The 21,574-nt window shown below is 45.0% G+C and overlaps 1 protein-coding gene across 5 annotated transcripts in view; it reads right to left on the reverse strand.

Annotated features, from left to right (window-relative positions):
- The window catches only part of LOC127005150 (tyrosine-protein phosphatase 99A-like), a 107,834-nt gene that overhangs the window by 5,168 nt on the left and 81,092 nt on the right, over positions 1-21,574 (reverse strand). For 2 of the 5 annotated variants that reach the window (XM_050873783.1, XM_050873807.1), the window contains 7 exons: positions 13,052-13,332; positions 5,081-5,370; positions 3,214-3,346; positions 2,575-2,725; positions 2,029-2,243; positions 1,606-1,650; positions 756-881 (listed from right to left, as the gene is read on the reverse strand). In XM_050873783.1, the coding sequence (XP_050729740.1) occupies positions 756-881; positions 1,606-1,650; positions 2,029-2,243; positions 2,575-2,725; positions 3,214-3,346; positions 5,081-5,370; positions 13,052-13,332 (1,241 nt within the window). The remainder of the gene's footprint in view (positions 1-755; positions 882-1,605; positions 1,651-2,028; positions 2,244-2,574; positions 2,726-3,213; positions 3,347-5,080; positions 5,371-13,051; positions 13,333-21,574) is intronic. The other 3 variants (XM_050873792.1, XM_050873816.1, XM_050873800.1) reach the window with 3 other exon arrangements.

Consider the following 21,574-nt stretch of genomic DNA (forward strand, 5'->3'; position numbering starts at 1 on the left):
CTTAAAATTATACCTGCCAAGGAGTCAACACAGTTCCCTTTTAGGCCAGCAGTTTGGACAGATTAATCTCTGCTATCATTTTAAACAGGTGCTGATAGGAGGGTTTTAAAGGGGAAAAACAGGTTACAGTCTTGTGATGGAGGCAACAATCAGTCCTTCATAATGTACTTCTGAATCATGCTAATTATGGTTTTGTTGATAATGGTGGTTTTCAGGCACCAATTAAACACTATTGGTGAGACTCTACTGCATTGATATACTGAACTGCTGGCTTAATTTTTTTCATATGGATGATGCACCAGCTCTTGTCTTTAACCCGGTAACAGCGGGGATCATGTTTCTTAATGGTCCCTCTAAGTGAGAAAAATGAGAAAAAATCACCCCTCACACAAACCATTTCATAATATATATCAAAGCATTTGTGATCAGATTATTTATCATCTTTTTGGGGGGTTTATATCGTGGCACAAATATGGCCCGTCGCTGCTACACAGTAAAGCCACAAATTTGGCCTGTCGCTGCTACTGGGTTAAGCATTAGTATCATGTGAAAATAGAGCAAGAAAGGAGTTAGCATTTGGTTTAACTTGTTGAAATAAAAGATCTTAGAGTCAAGAGGCATGGATGGTATTTGGATACATGTGTGGTCCATTATAATTTTGAAGCCATCCAATTACATTTCTCTGAAACTGAGGAAACATGAATTCAAGTCACCATGTTGAGTTATGATGCAAACAACAGTCAATGGCTACATACCTTTGTGTGCCTAATTGCAAACTTCCTTATGGTGTAGGTGGCGAGAACTTCCTCGTGTACTAACCGGACTTGTATCAAACCGTAATGCTCACTGCCTTCCTTGGGCCAATACTGGTCACACTTTTTCTGTAAAGGCAAGGAACACAATTTAGTAAGTTCTCAATGACAAATGAGTTTTGTCTTGTGGTTGGCTGTTCCCAATATCCAAATTGACTTTTTCTTATTGTATAAATGTACAGCATTATACTTTTGGTCTACACTAGCTAGCCCATTTGCCTTTATGATCAATGTTTCTGAGTACAGACAAGGAACATGTAACTTACTACATGCAACATTCACAAAACCATCCACAAGGGCAAAACTCCTACTGTAACAGGGTTCCAGAAAAGTTCACTGACAAACCATGTGCCATCATCTTTCTAAATCTACAACACAATGAAAACAGCAAAAGGCTAGTTCATTTCCACTCCCCAGTTGGTCGTACAGAATTACGCGCCTGGTGTGTCACTGCATAGCACCAATTACGGTATACAAAATGCAAAATTATCATGTCTCTTCCCATCATACTAGGAACACTAGCCATTGATTATCAAATAACATGTTTTGGAAGTTACACCATTTTGTGCCTTTACATGACAAAATCATTTGTATATGACAGTATATCTATATACATACACACTGAGCAAACTCTAGCACCAAGGCGTGAGGGCACACCTGCTGGCGTGCTGTGGACCAAGTGAGGTGTGGGAACTTGCAAGCAAGGATTGGTAGTGTACAGTGGCATGCCAAGCTTTCTCTCCCTTGTGCACACCTAAGATAAAGAAGTTTTGCACTGTGTATTATACAATACCTCTAGGCATTGGGTAGCTAGCTTTGGCTGTTTTTTAACAGTTTCCTATGAAAGGCAGAAAAGGAAAAAACAAATATTACCTTTCAACCAAAAATAATGGATGGAAATAATGCTGGACAGATTATCTTCGCTTGCCACTCTGGCAAGCGTGTGTCTGTCTGTCATAAAGTCATACATCATGTGATGTGGTCAGAATGAAATGTTTTCTTGGAAACTGTTGTGTGACTTTCCCAGGACATATAACATACTGTAACAACTCTCATTTTTATGTGAAAACTTTCAATGAAAATAATTGCATAGTCAATGCACTACACTTGTTACTGTGATTCTAGTTGCTGTGAGAATTAAGGAAAGGATTCATTGTAAATCATACTGATGGATTCTTCTACGCTACACAGGCTGTCAAGGGCTCCCGAGACTCACCCTTCCTCGCTCCACGAGGTTTGTGATCATGACGATGATGTGGACGCGCTGCTCCCACACCATGCGCCAGAAGGTATCAAAGGTGGAGGGCAGAGGGCCCTGGGTGCCTATGTAGGCCCGGGCCTTCTCATAGCCATCAATATAATTGGCATTGACGTATTCAATGGCTTTCTTCTGGCCGGGCAAAGGTCGCAGGGGTACACGGGTGTGGTCATCTGAAAAATAAAAATGCTCCATGAGGACACAGCCATTACCCCTTAGCCTGAACCTTGTCTGTGCACACCTCCCCAAAGATGGCAGATAATTTAGTTGCTGATAAAGCGTCACTGGTAAGTTGATGCAGGAGGCTGAGAGCCTCCCAAATATTCATAATTCTTTAGCTTTCTCTCCCTTACTTTCAATGTTCTCCTTTTAAAGATTACCATTGGAATCCACTCATGCATGAGTGGCAGAAAATGAATCTGATGGTAGTAGCCTACAACATTAGTGAGATGAAAGAAAAGCTTATTAATGGCAGACATCCCACACAATCTGAGAGAGACCCACAAGCAACAATGTTCAGGTATCTGTTCTTTTGCTTGTTCTCTGGGTGCTGTGAGTGTTCCGCCGGGTGGTGCTCCTGGGCTGAGGCTGCTTGTATTGCTTCATACTCTTTGGAAAACCCAATGTCTCCATCTGCATGTAGATCTGCCACATGCTGAAAAATAGACAATAAAATAATGAATATAAAATTGGTCAGAAGTTGAAAGTCTAGAATTTTACCTTTGTTGCAGGATTTTCTGTTAACCTCCCATACCTTCTCCGCCTTTTGATATACTTGCCTCTCTTGCTCTATTTAATATTATATGGCTGGTTGTACGAGAAATGAAAGTCAGAGATGATGAGTTAGGACCAAGGCTGAAAGTGAGAGGCACAGAGCAGTCTTTGATCCCATCCTAATAGTCTAAATGGGGAAGGATAAACATCAGAAAGGAGAGAGTATATGATTGTCGAGAGTGGGAGAGACTCACAGCCCATCTAGCCTCATAAGGGAAAATAAGGATGTTAAGTGAGAAGAAGAAAAAGAAGAACATCAGGAAGGAGAAAGTGGGAGAGACTCATAGCCCGTCAAGCCCCATAAGGGAAAATAAGGACGTTAAATGAGAAGAAGAATACAAGGAGTCTAAACAGAGCAAATCAACGCACCTTGGCAAAGTCATGCACATCAATGGGGCCGTAGGAGCCCTCCCCGCCTGTGTCGTTCTCCCAGTCGTGTACGAGGACAGGGACAGTTTTCGGAGGATCATCTAGGTAGTTGTACGCCCCTTGAAAGAATCGCCTGAAAACATAAAAAGTAAGCCATTAGTGTGAGACTGGCAAATGGAACAGTCACAGGTTGGTAAACAAACTGAATGTATGCCCATGTAAAAAATGCAAATATTACCTTCTCTACTCTTAAATGAATGACATATCTACACTTATTAATCATCTTTATGGTTAAATGCTTCCCTGTATCAATAAGAATAATGTCCACAAAATAAAGTGAGGTGAAGTAACTATTCAGAATACTCATTATAACAAGTTTCTGATGGAGTGATAGTACTTAAAACAGGGATTCAACTGTTGATACTTCTAAGACTTTGATTAATGTACTGTGTTTTGCAGCAAATGCATAACTTATAATAATATTTAGGGCGCACATTATTCAGTTAATAGTGACGTTAGTTATTATGCAAAGCCAATGTATGTGAATGGCGAGGCTTTTTGCTGGTATTCAAAAAGCATGTTACAGTGATGGCTAATCATTAGCATTATTATTATTATTATTATTATTATTGTTGAGGTCCATGAAAAGGTTCCGAAAGGGCATCAAGGGAAAATAAAATAAATTGCTATATAGACCCAAATAGACCCTTCGATAAGCAGACAAGGATATAGAAGAATAAATGGGTCAGTGACAGTCAAGTATGTAGGATAAAAATAACAGGGAACAAAAACTACAGGGCAAGAAGCAGCAAAGAACAAGGCTGGTGTTGCAGACTGACCTGACCACATCATATTGTTATACGTATATCTCAAGCGAATAAAAAGTTCACTGTGTTTTCTTCTTAAAATGAAGTAAAAGAAATATATGATTCAGTTTCTTTAGTAGGGTTACTCTAGATAAAACTGCTTGGAGAATAACTGAAATATGAAACTTTTGTGAGAAGAAGTTCTGATAATTTTCTGAAGGTTGGTGTTCCTCATCGACCTCATCATATCATTTTAGAATCTCAAGCAAATAAAAACTCCTCTGTGTTTTCTTCTTAAATCGAAGTAAAAGAAATATATAATGATTCCAGCTCAAGGTGTTTAGTTGCTCAAGATAAAACTCCTTGGAAAATAGCTGAAATACGCAACTTTTGTAAGGCCAACATCTGGAACCACGGGAGTAATAGTTTTTTGGTAGTAGTTTTAGCTGGGGAGTGGTTAGCTAGAACTGAAGTGTGTCATCACTTACGCTTTCCAACCAATTCATGATTATCGCACAGTGAAACCAAATCTTTTTCACGGTTCCAATCATTTTTCATAAGTAATTTGCAAACATTGGCAAAAGGAGATCTATCAGGTTATCTCAGACGGCCTCCAGATTCCCCTGAACACCAACCTTATAACTGAAATATGTAACTTTTGTGAGAGGTTCCTAATGTTTTCCATAAGTAAGCTGCAAACATTGTAAAAAGGAGGTCCATCAGGTTATCTCAGACGGCCTCCAGACTCTCGGTAACACCAACCTTTCGCAGGCTTAAATCTCAGTCAGTGTATGGTTAATAGCAACTGCCATTGAAAAGACTTTATATTCTAAAAAATTTACATGTTAATCATTGTTAAATGTTAGGGTTATATAGCCATGATTCTGTTGTCCCAAACCTCTTCTTTTCAACACCTGTGAGCTGGTGCTAGAGGAGGATGAAGAAGAAGTATTCACTCCTTTCTACCACCTCCACATAACACTCTGCTGCTCTGCTAACTTGTATCCTTATTAACCTCTTATTCTTATGCCTTGGACAACCAGATGAAGCTCCCAACTTACTGCTTTTGGCGTTTATGCACTTGCCTCCAAATGATCATGGCAACCACCAGGAGGAAAAGGGCGAAAGTGGCACAGATAATACCGGCAATGATCCCGGCACTCATTTCAAAACCCGTCCCAACACTGTCCGGATGTGGCATCTTGTGGCAGTCCGGGTACAGCAAAATCTTCCGGGGGTGCGAGAACGGCCCCTTGTAAGTCTTGTTGTTCTCGGAGTAGAAGCGAGAGTAGGTCCCCCCGCGCACCTTGACTTCATACATGGTGTTGAAGGTGAGGTTAGTGAGGAGGAACTGTGGGGGGAAAGGAGTGGTGGTTAGGATACGTGACACCCAAAACAAGACATGAAAACACTGTGCATAAATAGATTAAGAGATACATGGGGTTGCAGGTGAGGTTAATGAATAGAAACTGTGGATGAAAAGGATTGGTGGTAATTAAGGATACATGGCACATTAGACATGAAAATTCTGTCCATAAATAGATAAATAGATTCATGGCCTTATAGATTTTGTTAGAGCACTGGCATTTCAGGCCTCAGCGGAGCAACTACGTAGAAATTTGAATCGAGGAGATAAATCTACTACTACTACTACTACTAATAGTATATTATTATTATTATTATTATTATTATAATCAAACAATATTGAGCTTGGCTGCATTGAAGAGAGAGAGAGAGAGAGAGAGAGAGAGAGAGAGAGAGAGAGAGAGAGAGAGAGAGAGAGAGAGAGAGAGAGAGAGAGAGAGAGAGAGAGAGAGAGAATAGATAAGTTACAATGAAGTTAAAAAACAGATATAGCAAGTTATGCATCAAAGAAACCTCTGTGCGGGACATGAGTGGCGATCGTGTTAATGCTTGTACAGTCATCGTCAGAGGCAGTCATGGCGCGCCGCCTTGGGTTGAGGATATGTTATCAGCTTATCAGACATGTCTGATGACGATTCAGTAACTAATAAAAACTATGTAAAACCGAGTGAAAGTACCGTCCTTTAATATGCACCAACGAGAGGCAACACCAACATATATACGGTGGGTTTAAAAAAATCACTTTGCTAAACCACTTTTTGCATGTTTTTCCATTATCTTACAATTGCTTAGGATTACTGAAGCTCATAAAAAAAAAAAAAAAAAAAAAAATCGGCCGTCACCACGGACGGGTCCGGGGTTGAAATGGCCGGCACCGCGCGGATTAAGGAAGACTCGCAGTGTAGTAGTTTAGTCTGTCAATTTAGTATTTAATTTAAAACAATAACTGAAAAGTCAGAATGATTGAATCACTGATTCTGATGACTGATACCGATTGACTGATCGAGTCCGAATCACACACACACACACACAAAAAATAAATAAATAAATAAATAAATAAATAAATCTGTAAGCATGCCGCGCTGCAAATCTCGTCTTCGATAGTTTTAAAAGTACCGCAGGATTTTTTAGTGCGGTCCGCGGTAGTGCGGTACTTTTTTTGTGATGCGATACTACCGCACTAAGTACCGCACTTGCCCACCTCTGGCTGGGACCATATTACCCTCTGCTGGTGATCTGACTGTGATATGTTTAATCTCATCAGTTAGTTGCATACAGCTCTCTCAGGGTCCAATCTGTCTGTCTGTCTGTCTGTGTGTGTGTGTGTGTGTGTGTTGAATTACACTCCTCACTGCATATCACCATAGCGAATTAAACTTTTCCTTACATTAACAATCATTTATAATTATCGCTTTGTACAGGAATCATGTATACAATCAACCACAACCTGAGACATCATAATTATCAAACCAGACTAGTACTAACACATTACCACCTGCCATGAAGCGCGAATATTTCAACCATCATCGACAAAGCATAAGGAATCATCTCATAGCTTTTTCCCAAAAATCATATGGGTGTAAAATCCTTATCTATAGTAAATACGAAAGATATGGAGCCGGCCAGTCAGCCAGTGTATACGTACCTTACCTGTACCTCAGTGCGATTTCTCCAATTCTTTTGAACATTGTCATACTGAGAGTCATACTGCGAGTCGTGTGAGTGTGTGTGTGTGTCTGACAGAGAGAGAGAGAGAGAGAGAGAGAGAGAGAGAGAGAGAGAGAGAGAGAGAGAGAGAGAGAGAGAGAGAGAGAGAGAGAGAGAGAGAGAGAGAGAGAGAGAGAGAGAGAGAGAGAGAGAGAGAGAGAGAGAGAGAGAGAGAGAGAGAGAGAGAGAGAGAGAGAGACACACACAGCACCACTAATAGTTGTAGTTATAATTCACATGGACTCGACAAACGCAGAATGATGACCCAAGCGAAGCAGGCACTAAATCGCGGTTACTCGCTTATTGGACACTTCGTCAACTTTCAGTTCTTCCCCGACAGTTTTAAATCACTAATAACTAACACCGCCAAGGACACAGAGCACAGGGCCTACATTCCGTCCCTTTTCTCAATGCAGAAGTAAGGCACAAGTTGGCTCTCTCACATCTCTGAACACACTGAGTCATGATGGTGTGTGTTCCAGTGCCTAGCCAGCGGTAGTGACGAACGGAAAGGGGTGAGGGGTGTAGGGGGATGGGTGTGTAAGGGTGTGCGAGGGGGGTGTAATCTGTACGCAGCATCCGGTAATGTGGAGGAGTGGGATGGGGAGGAAGCAAGAACGATCTAACCAACGTAATTGTGATAAGACAGGAAGGAAGTTCTTACATCGAATCTAATCAGGGGGAGGAAGAGGAGGAGAGAGAGAGAGAGAGAGAGAGAGAGAGAGAGAGAGAGAGAGAGAGAGAGAGAGAGAGAGAGAGAGAGAGAGAGAGAGAGAGAGAGAGAGAGAGAGAGAGAGAGAGAGAGAGAGAGGGTGGGGGGCGAGAGAGGAAAGCTTTGAGTCCTTGAAATCTTATCACTTTTTTGCCTTCTCGTTCTCCCTTTCAAGATGACCCTCTATCTATCTATCTATCTATCTATCTATAACGGGAGCATACTCTATAGCTGCGCGTGGCATCCGAGCTCATCTCCGGCACATTGACCCTTATGCCTGTGGTGGGATGAGCAATTCGTCTTTATAATATCTTCCTCTCCCTAAAAAAAATATTCGATTCCCTGAAATTTTCATCCGATTTCCTAAAAACTTTTATCCGATTCCCTAAAAAAAATCACCCAAGTCCCAAAATTTTTCATCCGATCCCCTTAAATTTTTAACCGATTCCCTAAAATTTTCACCTGATTCCTTTCACCTTCCCTGCAAATTATTCCCTCCACCCACGACGCGGCGGAACACCCCATTACCGTGACAACCCACACACAATCAAGATCATTACCACCTGCGCGATCTCCCTCAGTCCCCTTCCTCTCCCCTCCTTCACCCTCCTCCTCCCCTCTCTCTCATCCCATCCATCTATCCATCAGACGTACGAAGGGTCTCCTATCTGTCTTGTAACTCTCCCTCTCTCTCTCTCTTCCTGACCTTGGCCAGTTAACGCGCCCCACCACCGGATGACAAATTGTAGGAAGGGAAAATTAACTGACTGGCTGATAACAACATAGCGAATCAAAATATAAAGAAAGGGGGAGGAGAGGGAAGGACATTCGACAAGAACTATGATGCATCTGACAAATTATAGAAAGGAAGACAACTAGTGGTTGCCTGATAACACAGCGAGTCAAAATAAAGAAAGGGAGAGGGAGGAGAGACACCAGATAAGAACCATGATGCATCTCCTGAGGTGTTGCTGAGGTCGGGTGCAAAAGAACGCTGAAAGCAACAAAAGCCCCATTGTCTCAGCGCTTCTATCGTTTAGCGTAGGCAGAGGTGACACACTGACGCCAGGGACCTCTGTATGACTTCCACACTTACGTCAGGTCACGTTAGCAGCACGGGAGGTGAGTAGAGTAGTTATAGAAGGGTCAATAAGCAAAGCAAGGCAAAGGCAAGCAAAGGGAAGCGAGCAGCGGCGAGGCGGCGTGTGACCACAGGAGGGTCGGTCAGTCGCCTTTGCACGCGCACCACACAGGGACCAAATCGATTACCAGTCACTCCCTCCCATGCCAGCCCGTACACCCGCCACCCCGACACTGGGTCACTCTGTCGCTGTGGTGCTGATGCTTGTTCCCTCTGTTCCTCGGTCCCAACAAGGCGCATATGCCCTCATTATCGTTAGAAAAGTCGTGTGCAAAAGCTAATGTCAATATATAATTTTTTTCTGGTAAATGAGGTTTTGCTTTAGAGATTCTGGTGTGTGTGTGTGTGTGTGTGTGTGTGTGTGTGTGTGTGTGTGTGTGTGTGTGTGTGTGTTTGCCTTTACGTTCTTCTCTCTCTCTCTCTCTCTCTCTCTCTCTCTCTCTCTCTTCCCTTCCTCATCCCTCCTTCTTCCTTCCTCCTCTTCTCTTTTTCGCATCCCCTATATCTTCCTCACTTCTGTTCTTTCACATTTATTGTTTCGTGTGTGTGTGTGTGTGTGTGTGTGTGTGTGTGTGTTTTAGGCATAGGGCGGCAGAAAGGGAAATGGTGCAGCTCCTCTCCTTTCTCTCCCTCCCTTCCCCTCCTTCCCTTGCTATCGACGCGGCTCTCTCCCCTTTTCCCTCCCGACGGACTACTCTTTCTGCCTTGCGTGACGTATGGGCAATGCTTTCCCTGAATACAAACGTATCGATAATGTTACACAATGAATGTTATGGAATCAAGAGTATCGACATACCACCAACCTGACTGCCTTCCCTTTACACTTTATTGAACTCGTCAGCAGCAACGTGCCTCTGAGTCTGTGGTGGTAATTAAGAACCCATCACCTCGGGACACAGACAGGGGCGGTGTAACATTCAGGTCCGGTGTTCTCAGACGCTAACGCCTCGCATACCAACTATTTCCAAAGACCAAAAATGAGATCAGTCGGGTTCTAAGGAGTGTTGTTTTAGGTTCTTAATACAGAAGAATGGACACACTACCACCAGGGTCATTAAACTTCCTCTGGAAATGCCCAAAACTCCTACGAAAACCGTCAAATATATGTGCTTGGGCGCCGAATTGTCGAAGAATATGACGGGCCCAGTCACCACAGTTTGGAGTCCCCAGGTTTCCCCAGGTACCCATTTATTGACCAGCCCGAATGGGAGGATAAACAGCTGAGAGGGTTGGGAGTCGACTATCCAGGGACCATAATCTCAAACGTTTCGGCGCCCAACGTCATATATTTGATTAGGCTTTCGTAGGAGTTTTGGGCATTTCCAGTGGTAGTTTAATGACCTTGGTGGTAGTTCGATCCTTCTTCTGTACAATGAACGTGAAAAAAACACTCATGAAAACCCGATTACTCTCTTTTTCAGCCTTTGGATATTGTAGACATGAGCTGAGGAAGCGTCTGAGAATATCGACTCTGGCCCACCGACCACGGAAGCGCCAGCAGTTAGCGAGTTCCAAATATCAGCATGCATGACACTAGACTTAACAGGTATCAAGGAAGGGTAGGCGTCAACCCGGACTCTAGAGGAAGCCGTCCAAGTGAGCATGAGCCAAGAAAAGATGGCGCCCCTATAAAACACTTGCCTGCGCCATGACGGGCTGGGGCCGACTACCATCCAGGCCCCTCAAGAAAGCCTACCGGCGCTATAGGCTGACACGTAACAAAGAAAAAAAAAAAAAACAGCACTGCGGCGGGAAAGAGTTCCACCGCCATGTATTTTTTTTATTACTCGACATAAATAACTGCTTGTCTTCGAGTCCTTTCATTTTCTTTCCTTTGAGCGCCCCTTCGCCTCCGTCACCGTGAACAGACCCTCAGTTCAGAATTCTCTCTCTCTCTCTCTCTCTCTCTCTCTCTCTCTCTCTCTCTCTCTCTCTCTCTCTCTCTCTCTCTCTCTCTCTCTCTCTCTCTCTCTCTGTATGCTGAACCTGTCCTCCACACACTGGCCAACGTATATGTAGTAATTTCTTGCTACCTTTTATGAAATCTTCTGACGCGAGGCCACCCCGTGAAACCATTGCTCAAAGTAACAGAGAGAGGCAAGACAACCTTTTCCAAGCTACGTACGGGCAGGAAATCCTATACCCGAGAATGAGGTCACCGCTCCGCCTCTTCACCCCACAACCTCCCGCCAAATAAGTATGCTGTAATAACCCCCAACATCCACCACGACCCGCAACGGAAAGTGAAATGGAATGGAGGACTGACGAGAGCTTCTTCTACCACTACTACTACTACTACTACTACTACTTCTACAACAGGTTTTCTTGAAGTTTCCGTGTTGGTCTGTAGGGAATATGTGCCTCTGAATCACCGCCTGTCCGCACATGACTTATTTATATTTCTTTAGCCAACGATGTCAAGGGTTTGTTATAAGACGAAGAGTGAACGGCATGCACCAAGGTTATGTTATTTACCGGAAGAGAGGTCACGGCTTCACAAACATCTGTGCTCTCTCCTTCATTACTACTACTACTACTACTACTACTACTACTACTACTACTACTACTACTATTACTACTACTGGCACTCGTGTTCTTCCTTCCTTACTCCTTTAAAATCTTCCATACTTTCTTGTTCTCCTTGTTTCCATTTCTTTCTTTTTGCCTTCTTTTCTCCCTTTCTATCTACTTCTTACGTTGATTCTCCCTTATTTTCCTCTCTTTCTTCACCTTCTATCTCTTTATCGCTTGTTCCTCTCTTTTATCTTCATTCCACCCTTTTCCTCCTCCTTCCTTCTTCCTTTTCTCTTTTTCTCCTCCTCCTATCCCCTTTTTCCCTTACTCCTTTACACTCTCCCTCTCTCCCCTTTCCTTCTTTCTCTCTCTTCTTCCCTTCCCCTTTCCTTCTCTCTTCCTTCCCCTCCTCCTCGTTTTCTTTTCCTATCACCTTCTCACTTCCTTTCCTTTACGTTCTCCCTCTCTTCCCTTCCTTTCTCTCTCTTCTTCCCTCCCTTCCCTTCCTCTCTCCCCCCCTGCGGTGCCCCGGGGTAAGAGGTGAGAGCCGGGAGATGATAAGTGTGAGTTGCTGGGACCCCGGCCTTGCCCTCCCCCGTGATGAGGGGCGCACGGGTATCATTAACACTTCTCTCTCTCTCTCTCTCTCTCTCTCTCTCTCTCTCTCTCTCTCTCTCTCTCTCTCTCTCTCTTTTTTCGCTTCCTTTTCATACTTTTTTTCGCTTTTCCTCCTCCTTCTGCTGTTTATTTTTTACCTCCTCGCCTTCTCTTCTCTTCTCTTCTCTCTTCACTTCTCTACTTTCCGAGTCCCTTCAACTTCAGCACATTCTCTACCTTCCTTTCCTCCCTCATCTATCGTGTCGACTCTCCCTGCACTAAAAGCCTTCCCTTCCTTCCTTCCTCTGTAGCCTCGAGTGACTCCCCCGACGCGAGTGTGCTATAACGCCTCTCCGACTCCCTTCAGCTTCAGTACGGCCGGGAGTGGGACGAGGACGAGGACGAGAGAGAGGAGGTGCGGCGCAAAACCATACCTACCTACCTACCTACCTCACCTATTCCCAAGTGGTCTGATAAGAGCGCACACAGACAAACACACACACACACACACACACACACACACAGAGTACTGGTAATATAAGTTTTATGGTCGTATATTTCTCATCTCAGATTGTCCGCCTTCACAGAGAAATAAAAATCTTGAAATCTCTTTGCAGTAACGTCAACATACGTCACTGACTATTAGCGCGGCGAGGTCTTCGTGCTAACAAGTCCTTACTAATTATGCCGCAAGGTCCTCTGACGGTCAAGAGCCAACACGAGGCGTCGGGAGGAGTGTGTCTCGCCGTAGTGACGACCAATTACGTGGATGGGCTGAAGATGATCCCCGACGAGGACGTGACCGAGAGGCAGACACTGGCGCTCCCCGGTGCTGACGGCAGCCCCGCCAGCCCTCAACACGGCACCACCGCGGCAGCAGCAGGAACGTACCCTCGCCACTCAGCACGAGGGCTGCCGCGGATACTTGGACTCACTCCACGAACGCATCATATGATGTATTCCGAGTTAAAGAAAGCAAACACGGGAGGTACTCACATTGTGCTCTCGGCGGTTGTTCACGGAATTTACGGCAATTTCTTCGAATTCAAAGGAGTCTTCGGGTCGGTAGTAGATGTAGTAGAGGTCAACAGTGCCGTAGAGTTTCTCCGGCCTCAGCCACTGGAGGTAAATATCCCCGTCCGCCTGGCAGCTGAGGTTGGAGATGACGGGAGCGCCCGGCCCCGAGAGGTCCGTGGACACCATCACCGGCTGGGAGGACTTGCCCTCGTGGCGCTGTGTGTAAGCCTTCGTCCATATCCGGAACTGGGTGTTGGGCTCTGTAACGACACAACAAAAGACCAATAAGTAACGAGCGACATAATTAGTTTAGCTAGACATAATAATATAAAAAAAGAACATGCACGTTACTATGGGCTGAAAACAACACATTACTAACACATCGAGACACCTCTAAACACACACACAGCCCTCCACACGAAACTGAGCTCTCTTTTGGCTACTTTTCTATACTCTCTTTTATAGGGGGGCTTTTTTTCCTACTTATTTTTTCCTCCCTTGAGCTGCTTCCTTAACTGTAAAAAACAAAACAAAAACAACCAAAGAGAATTGGTTCACTGTGGTGGACTAATAGGTGAGTGACAGGCTGGGGGGCCATTGTTGGGTGCCAATACCACCAATACATTCAAGAAGAAGGTAGAAGAAAGCCAATGATGGTGAGGTGAGTGGGGGGTTGGTGTGGAGGGAGCTGCCTTGTATAGGCCAACGGGCCTCTTGCAGACTCCTTACGTTCTTATGTTCTTATGTTCTTCCATGCACTACATCATCAAAATCAAAACACTAACCATCACAGCCTAGACCCCGACCAAAACCCTCCCTCTCCCCACACAACCATCACCGCCACCAACAACCAAACCAGACCTTAGGAGGGAGAAAACGGAAGGGAAGGGAAGGGAAGGGAGGGGCGTGAGAGAGGGGGCAGAATCTTTCCCGAGGTGACTGGGTGAGTTGGGGAGTGACCGTTCGGGGGAAGGGGTGACAAGCAGCGCCCCCCGAAGCAACCCCGCCCCCCCGCCGACTCTCCCGCCCTACACAACGGCCGGAGTGAGGGCGTGTCAGGATCAAAAGGGAGCCACTGACCAGAATCGACACGCCTTCACTGCTCTCTTGACGCCCATACTTAACCTCTATTTTTTGCATGTGATATAATGGAGAAGGAGGAGGAGGAGAAGGAGGAGGAAGTAATAGTAGTAGTAGTAGTAGTAGTAGTAGTAGTAGTAGTAGTAGTAGTAGTAGTAGGAGGAGGAGGAGGAGGAGGAAGGCTGAAAACAAGATCAAAAATGTTCATCTCCGCATACTCAATACTCTCTCTCTCTCTCTCTCTCTCTCCACTATTACAGCCTCATGTCAACTTTCTCATACATTAAAAAAAAAGTCAACCAATATGATTTCCTTCCCTACCAGTCTTCCCTTCAACGCTCAGGTATTCAATATCGGGCGAGGCGAGGAAGGGGAATGCAAGGCCGAGCAGCACGTGGCGTGGAGGGAGGGAGGGAGCCAACACATACTAAACACAGTCACTTCAGATCGATTAACTTGATGGATAGGTTCCGCTGTGCATGGTTCGAGAGGCAGGAGGAGAGGGGGTGGCGAGGGGTCGTCCGCCCGCCCACCACTTTCTCCTTCCCTCCTTTTCTGATGCCTCTCGTCCTTTCTTTCGTTATATTTGAACCTAAGAACATACATAGAAAGCCTCTTATGGCCATATTCTTCAAAATTTCGTCGCGCAAGGATTTACATTTGATGAGGCTTTCGTAGGTGTTTTGGGCATTTCTACGGATAGTTTTATGACCCTGGTGGTAGTTTGAGTATTCTGCTGCACCATGAACGTAAAGAAACACTCATTAGAACCCGATTAATCTACTTTTCGGCCTTTAGAAATAGTTGATGTGAGAGGCGGAAGCGTCTGAGATTACCAACATAGTGTTCTTCAAACTCTTCACACTGCGACCCATTTCGAAGTATCTGTTACATATTATATTAGTGAAGAAAAGTGGCGCGGAGGAACATATATCGAGGTTTTGAAACCATTGGTAACGATCAAAACAAACAAAATGACTGTGAAAGCGGCCCTGAGTTTTGACGGGTCAGGCACTGCAATATAACGTAGAGTGTGTGGTGTACAGATTCAGGGTACTCTTACGTGGGTATCAACTATGACACTTTATCTTTCCTTATCAACCTGTTTCTTATGGGTGTGATGGATAACTTAGCGGCGTTTTTGTGTCGAAGGGACGTTGATGGCTGGTTTTAAGAGAGTGGATGGATGGATGGACGGGTGGGCGTTGGTGGGTGGGTGGGCAAGGGTGGTGGAGGGTAACCTATTCATCACCTGCCGTAGCTAAGAATCTTCAGTTAATCCTCTTATTTTCACTGTTTGCACATCACTCAACTTCGTGTCCTAGGGTGTTCAGAAACTAAGCTGGGTATTAGTTTCAGAAAGAGAAGAAGTAGGAAGAGGAGGAAGAGGAGGAGGAGGAGGAGGAGGAGGAGGAGGAGGAGATTCTGTTTGCTACACTTCGCTGCCATCTACGAATATGGTCCGTATTAACATTTCGGCGGCCCAGCACACATATTTGACAAGGCTTTCGGAGGAGTTTTGGGCATTTTCAGGGGTACTTTTATGACCCTGGTGATAGTTTGACCCTTCTTCTATGCCCTGAACCTAAGAAAACTCATGAAAACCCGATTAATCTCCTTTTCGGCCTTTGGAAATAGCTGACGTCAGAAGAGAGAGCGCCTGAGAATACCAATCATAGTATGTCTCCGACACGCAAGGTTACTGTAGCAAGACTCACTCCAGCGATATGAGAGGGAAGGTTTTCTTTCTTTTCGGTACATCTTGTTACGGCCGCGTCCATCACATATCTCGCGGCGCCGGGCACTCCACTCTATACGCCGGGCCATGAAGCGTTTGATGGGGCGATAAAACATCCCTCTATATGTCTACGTCGCGGTTGGCTGGCACTTTATTCGTCGGGCTGAAGGGAGCAGGATTTCAACATTTTCCTCCCTGCGACGATTCATGACATTACCACCACCACCGCCGCAACCCCCACCACTACCATCGCCGCCACCGCCGCCGCCGCATCGAAATATTATAATGTAACGAGCATGTGACTCAGCGCATTACGGGAAACATGATTCTGACGTTAAATATGAGGATAATAATGCGTAATGGTGTGTGTGTGTGTGTGTGTGTGTGTGTGTGTGTGTGTGTAATTCACCACGGCCTGATCACGAGTTGGACTCGCTTTCGCCAGCAGGTACCCTTCCGACGTGAGCTAGTGCTCATTATCGTCGATCTCTGGGTACTGCCAGGACCTCACACACCACACACCCATCCCCCTTCTTCAAGGGGGGACAGTAACCACAGTTCATGCAAAGCCCGGCATCAACTACTACGAGCGGATTTTCAAACAGGCGAACTGGAGCACCGAAACGTTTAAGAATACGGGCTAGAAGTCATGAATTACAGTGTGGCGAGTGCGATGATCTGGTAAGGCTGGCTGGGGTCGGGGTGTGCCATGCTGGGGGGAGCTGAGAGGGAGGGGTGACGCAAGAGCAGCTCCAAGACGCGAGTGGAAGATCACGTCCCTCTCTAACGAGTTTTACGGCTGTGGTGGAGGGCGGGCACCACCACCACCACCACCACCGCCATTACTTCATAGAAGCTTGTCAACCGTGCATTTTACTCGTGTCATCGGACTAATCTGCCTGACGCCAACACCTTAGGGAGCTTTTAACTTTTACCTTATATCTCTACTTTGCTTAGTTTCAGTGGCAGTGTGGATTTGGCGGTCATCAAGCGTGAATATGGGTTCCTTATACTAGGTTTTCTGAGGTCTTGGGGTCACGTGAGACTGTATTATGTGCGTGGGTTGCTTGGTATAGATATTGCATGATTAGATACGTTCTTGCTTAGTTTCAGAGGCAGTGTGAATTTGGAGGCCATCAAGCGTGCGTATGGATTCCTTATACTCGGTTTTCTGAGGTCTTGAGGTCACGTGAGATCTACACCAAGCAACTCATGGACATAATACAGTCTCACGTAATCTCAAGACCTCAGAAAACCGAGTATAAGGAACCCATATTATGTCCGTGGGTTGCCTGGTATTGATATTGCATGATCAGATATCTCCTTCCTCTGCCATGGACTCAGCTACCCTGACACACACACACACAAACCTAACCCCCTTCCCTTTCCCCCTCACACACACACACACACACACACACACACACACACACACACATGGTATAGCTTGCTTCTTGCTGTTCTTTCCACTAAACCTAACCCCATCTTCAGCCTCGACCCTCGCGCTGGTGCTGTAACTGCAATCACAATCGGTGGAGTATCGTTGCCAGCGCTTCCAGTCTTGCCAACCCAAGTATCGCCAGTCTCGTACAACCTTGGCCTTACCACCGTCCTCGAGGTTGCCCACATAACAGCCTTAGGAAGTGTGACAACGTGAACAACGGTAACACAGAGCTAAATAACCACCATAATATAAGACAATATCGAACATAATATAGTAAGGGTGTAACGAGGAGAAGAACTAATAAATGCAAGATAAGTACATGAAAAAAATGACAATACCACAGATTCAGATTCAGCTAGGCGAGAAGGAAGACACGATAACGCAGATCTAAATAACCACCATAACAAAGACACTATTGAAAGTAATGTAGTAAGGATTTACCGAAGGAAATAACAAACGAAGGCAAGATAAGTGAAAAAAGGACAATGCCAAAGATTCAGTTAGGTGAGAAGAAAGCACGATAACACAGATCTATGTAAAACCACCATAACAAAAGACTCAACATCGAACATACTATAGTGAAGACGTAATAAATGAACGAACAAACAAAGGCGAGAAAAGTGCAAGAACGAGGGTGCATACGAACTCAAAAGGAAGAAATAGACAATGGCAAGGACTTTAAAACAATACTATAAATGAACGAACAAGCAAAGGCGAGATAAGTGCAAGAACGAGGGTGCATACGAACTCAAAAGGAAGAAATAGACAATAGCAAGGACTTTAAAACGATACTAAAAGATAAACATATAAAAGAGATATAGAAGCGAGGTGATAGTCTGCAAAATAAACAAAGAACAGTGCAGGTAAGTGCTGGGACGAGGCTGCTGGGAGTCTGGCATGAGGCGAAGAGCTTGTGAGAGAGGAACATCTAGCGACAGGAGGAGGAGGAAGAGGAGGAGGAGGAGGAGGGATGAGTGGTGCAGGGTTGGCCTCCTCTACACTATTGATCTCCCAGCCTTTCTCCTCTCCCTCCCGGGCTCCTCCCCACCACAACATTTCTCTACAGCCTCATCAAAGCCTCTCACCGTTTACTCTCGTTAATCAGCCTCTCGACATCGTGAGGGCCATATTTTTAAATGTATCGGGCCCACATTACGACTATTTCCCAAGGACACAGAAAAGATTAACCAGGTTTACATTGAGTAATCTTTCCATTCATGATGCAGAAGTCGTGTACAACTATCCCTGGTATCACGAAACAAACCATGAAAGCCCCCCCGGCAACTTATACGAGAGACTTTTCAAACAGGCGAACTGAGGGGACGAGACGTTTAAAAATACGGGCTTTAGTGCTGAGTCAGAGCCGCCCTTCGAGTGTGTATCATACCAGGACGACGGGGGGGACGACAGCATACACACACACACACACACACAAAGACAGGCGGAGATATGTACAGTGACAAATCATGTTGAGAGATGCCCAAGTCCCCTCCACCCCTGCTCCCTCCTTCCTTCCGTCCTTCGTGAGCACTGAGTCGTCTGTCTGTCTGTCGTCTTGCGCATGTAAAAACTAAGGTCTGCACAGCCGGTCTTTGGCACAGCGAGGGTGTGTGTGCTAATGCTTAGCGCTGACCTCGAGACGCTTGGTTGCCTCTCCCCGCCCCGAGGAAGGCGACAAACACACACACGTCACGTTCTGCGGCGCGTGACTTCGAAATGAAAGCTAGGAGGAAGACGCGTTATGCTCGACCCACCGACCCTATGAACCGTACGCTTAAGTTAAGACGTCCGGTGTTTGTTGGCTGTTGTTAGTTAGGCGGATGCATGGAGGAGAAGAATCTGTCGAGGTTATGGCCCATATTCTTAAACATTTCGGCGTTTAGGCACACACATACTTGACACGGTTTTCGTAGGAGTATTTTGGGCATTTCCAGTGGTAGTTTTAGAGAAACTGAAATAACACGGTGAAAATATCCTTCATGTCCACTGTGCGTGGCAGGGGCGTCAGGTATAGGCCGCAGCAATGGCTTCTGGCGCGGTGATCTTCAGCTCAACAGTGGCGTAGTTGGTATGCTGCCCTGACTTCCACTCGGAAGGCTCGGGTTCGATCCCCGGCACTCAGTGGTGTTCATTACGGACAGCGGTAGTTTGACTCATCTTCTGTACCAAGAATCTAAAACACACTCACGAGAACCCAATTAATATGTCGAGGTTAAGGGTCATATTCTTAAACATTTCGGCGCGCAGGCACATATATTTGACACGGTTTTCCTAGGAGTTTTGGTCATTTCCAGGGGTAGTTTTAAGACCCTGGTGGTAGTTTGGTCTTTCTTCAGTATCATGAACCTGAAGAAAACACCCAATTAATCTTCTTTTTGGCTTTAGGAATAGTTGATATAAGTAAGAGGCGAAATCGTCTGTTATTAGACATATTACCGATATAAGCTCAGAGAGAGAACACCACGGCTTTATTATTATTATTATTATTATTATTATTATTATTATTATTGTTGTTGTTATTACTTCACCTGACGTTACCTGTCTGTATGGCTGGCACTGAGATTTGATGAGGAGGAAGAAGTCTCAAGGATAATCTCTAATCTCTCTCTCTCTCTCTCTCTCTCTCTCTCTCTCTCTCTCTCTCAGTGACGAGGGTTCAGGATTCACGAAATGCCAAGGTTTAAATGACATAAGAATCCATGGAAAAAAATAAAAATAAAAAAGGGCCACAATGAAGAGGATCGAGAAGAGGAGATGACGACGACCCTGAAGAGGAGGAGGAGGAGGAGGAGGACTTGTACAGCAGTCATATCCGCATAATTCTTGCTTGCTCACTGAAACGGAAGATTTTGACTTTATGTTTGGCAAGAAATGAGGACGTGGAGAGAGAGAGAGAGAGAGAGAGAGAGAGAGAGAGAGAGAGAGAGAGAGAGAGAGAGAGAGAGAGAGAGAGAGAGAGAGAGAGAGAGAGAGAGAGAGAGAGAGAGAGAGAGAGAGAGAGAGAAACGAGTGTGAGCGGAGGCTGTGGTAGTAGGCGTGTGGAGGAAAGAATGAGGTAAGCGTGGGAAGGGAGGGAGGGAGGGAGAGAAAGGAGGAGGAGGAGGAGGAAGGAGGGGGAGGGAGGGTCACGGGCTCACGCAGCGGAACTCTTCTAGCCAGAGGTCAACACTCTCGGGTCGCCACCACCATCACCACCACCATCACCACCAAAACTATAACACTACCTTTCTTAGACTGGTCACGTATATGAATTGTATCTCCCCGTATTAGATTAACAGTATTATGTAGGTAGATTGATAGATAGGTAGATAGGTGAGCAAGTAGATAAGTTTATAGGTATAGGCAGATGTATAGGTACACTTAGATCGGTCAATATTGTAACCCTGTTTAGTAATGTAGTGTAACAGTATAGTAACACCCACCACCTCCACCATAACACTTTTTTCATTCCCATTCTTCTTTCTCCTCCTCCTCTTCCTCTTCTTCTTCTCCCCTTCTCTCCCTTTCATTGTCCCCTTCTTCTTCCAATAACAATAATAACAAAATAGCAACAAAATAACCAAATTCCTCAACATTCTTTTTCAATAACAAATAATAAACACAATAACAAAACCCTTCAACATTCTTCCCTAGTAACACAACACTAACATAATCTACAAAGGAAGGTAAACACAACTAACTAACTAACTAATTAACAAAATAATAACAAATAACAACAACATTCAATAACCAAATCCCTCAACAATCATCCCTAACAACAAAGTCCTCGACAATCTACAATTACAAAAGAAGGTCAACACACAAGAGCTCATAGTAATATTTCTCACCTCGTAAGGCGTGGAGGAGCAAAGCCTCTTACTAACATATATAAGAAGAAGAAAAAAACCGTTCCGTGAATAGGAGATCAGCTTGGCATTCGTCGCAAGATCACCCTTTTTTTCTGACTTTGGTTAATCACGTTCACTCACTCACGCATCGCACGGAAGGAATTGGGTAGGTAGAGGTAGGTAAGTGAGAGAGAGGGAGAGAGGGTAAGTAGGTGGGTGAATAGAAAAGAAGGTAGGGAGGTAGGTAAGTTAGTAAGTGGGAAGATAGGTGGATAGGTGCCTTCTTTGTCTTCCTCCTCCTCCTACACACGACAGACACACAGAGAGGGACAAATGATAGGTAGATGATAAGTAAGTACATAAGTTAGTAGATAGGTAGGTAGTTACATAGGTGCTGTCTTTATCCTTCTTCCTCC

The sequence above is a fragment of the Eriocheir sinensis genome, chromosome 3 (assembly GCF_024679095.1).
Source record: "Eriocheir sinensis breed Jianghai 21 chromosome 3, ASM2467909v1, whole genome shotgun sequence".
NCBI classification, from domain to species: Eukaryota; Metazoa; Arthropoda; class Malacostraca; order Decapoda; family Varunidae; genus Eriocheir; species Eriocheir sinensis.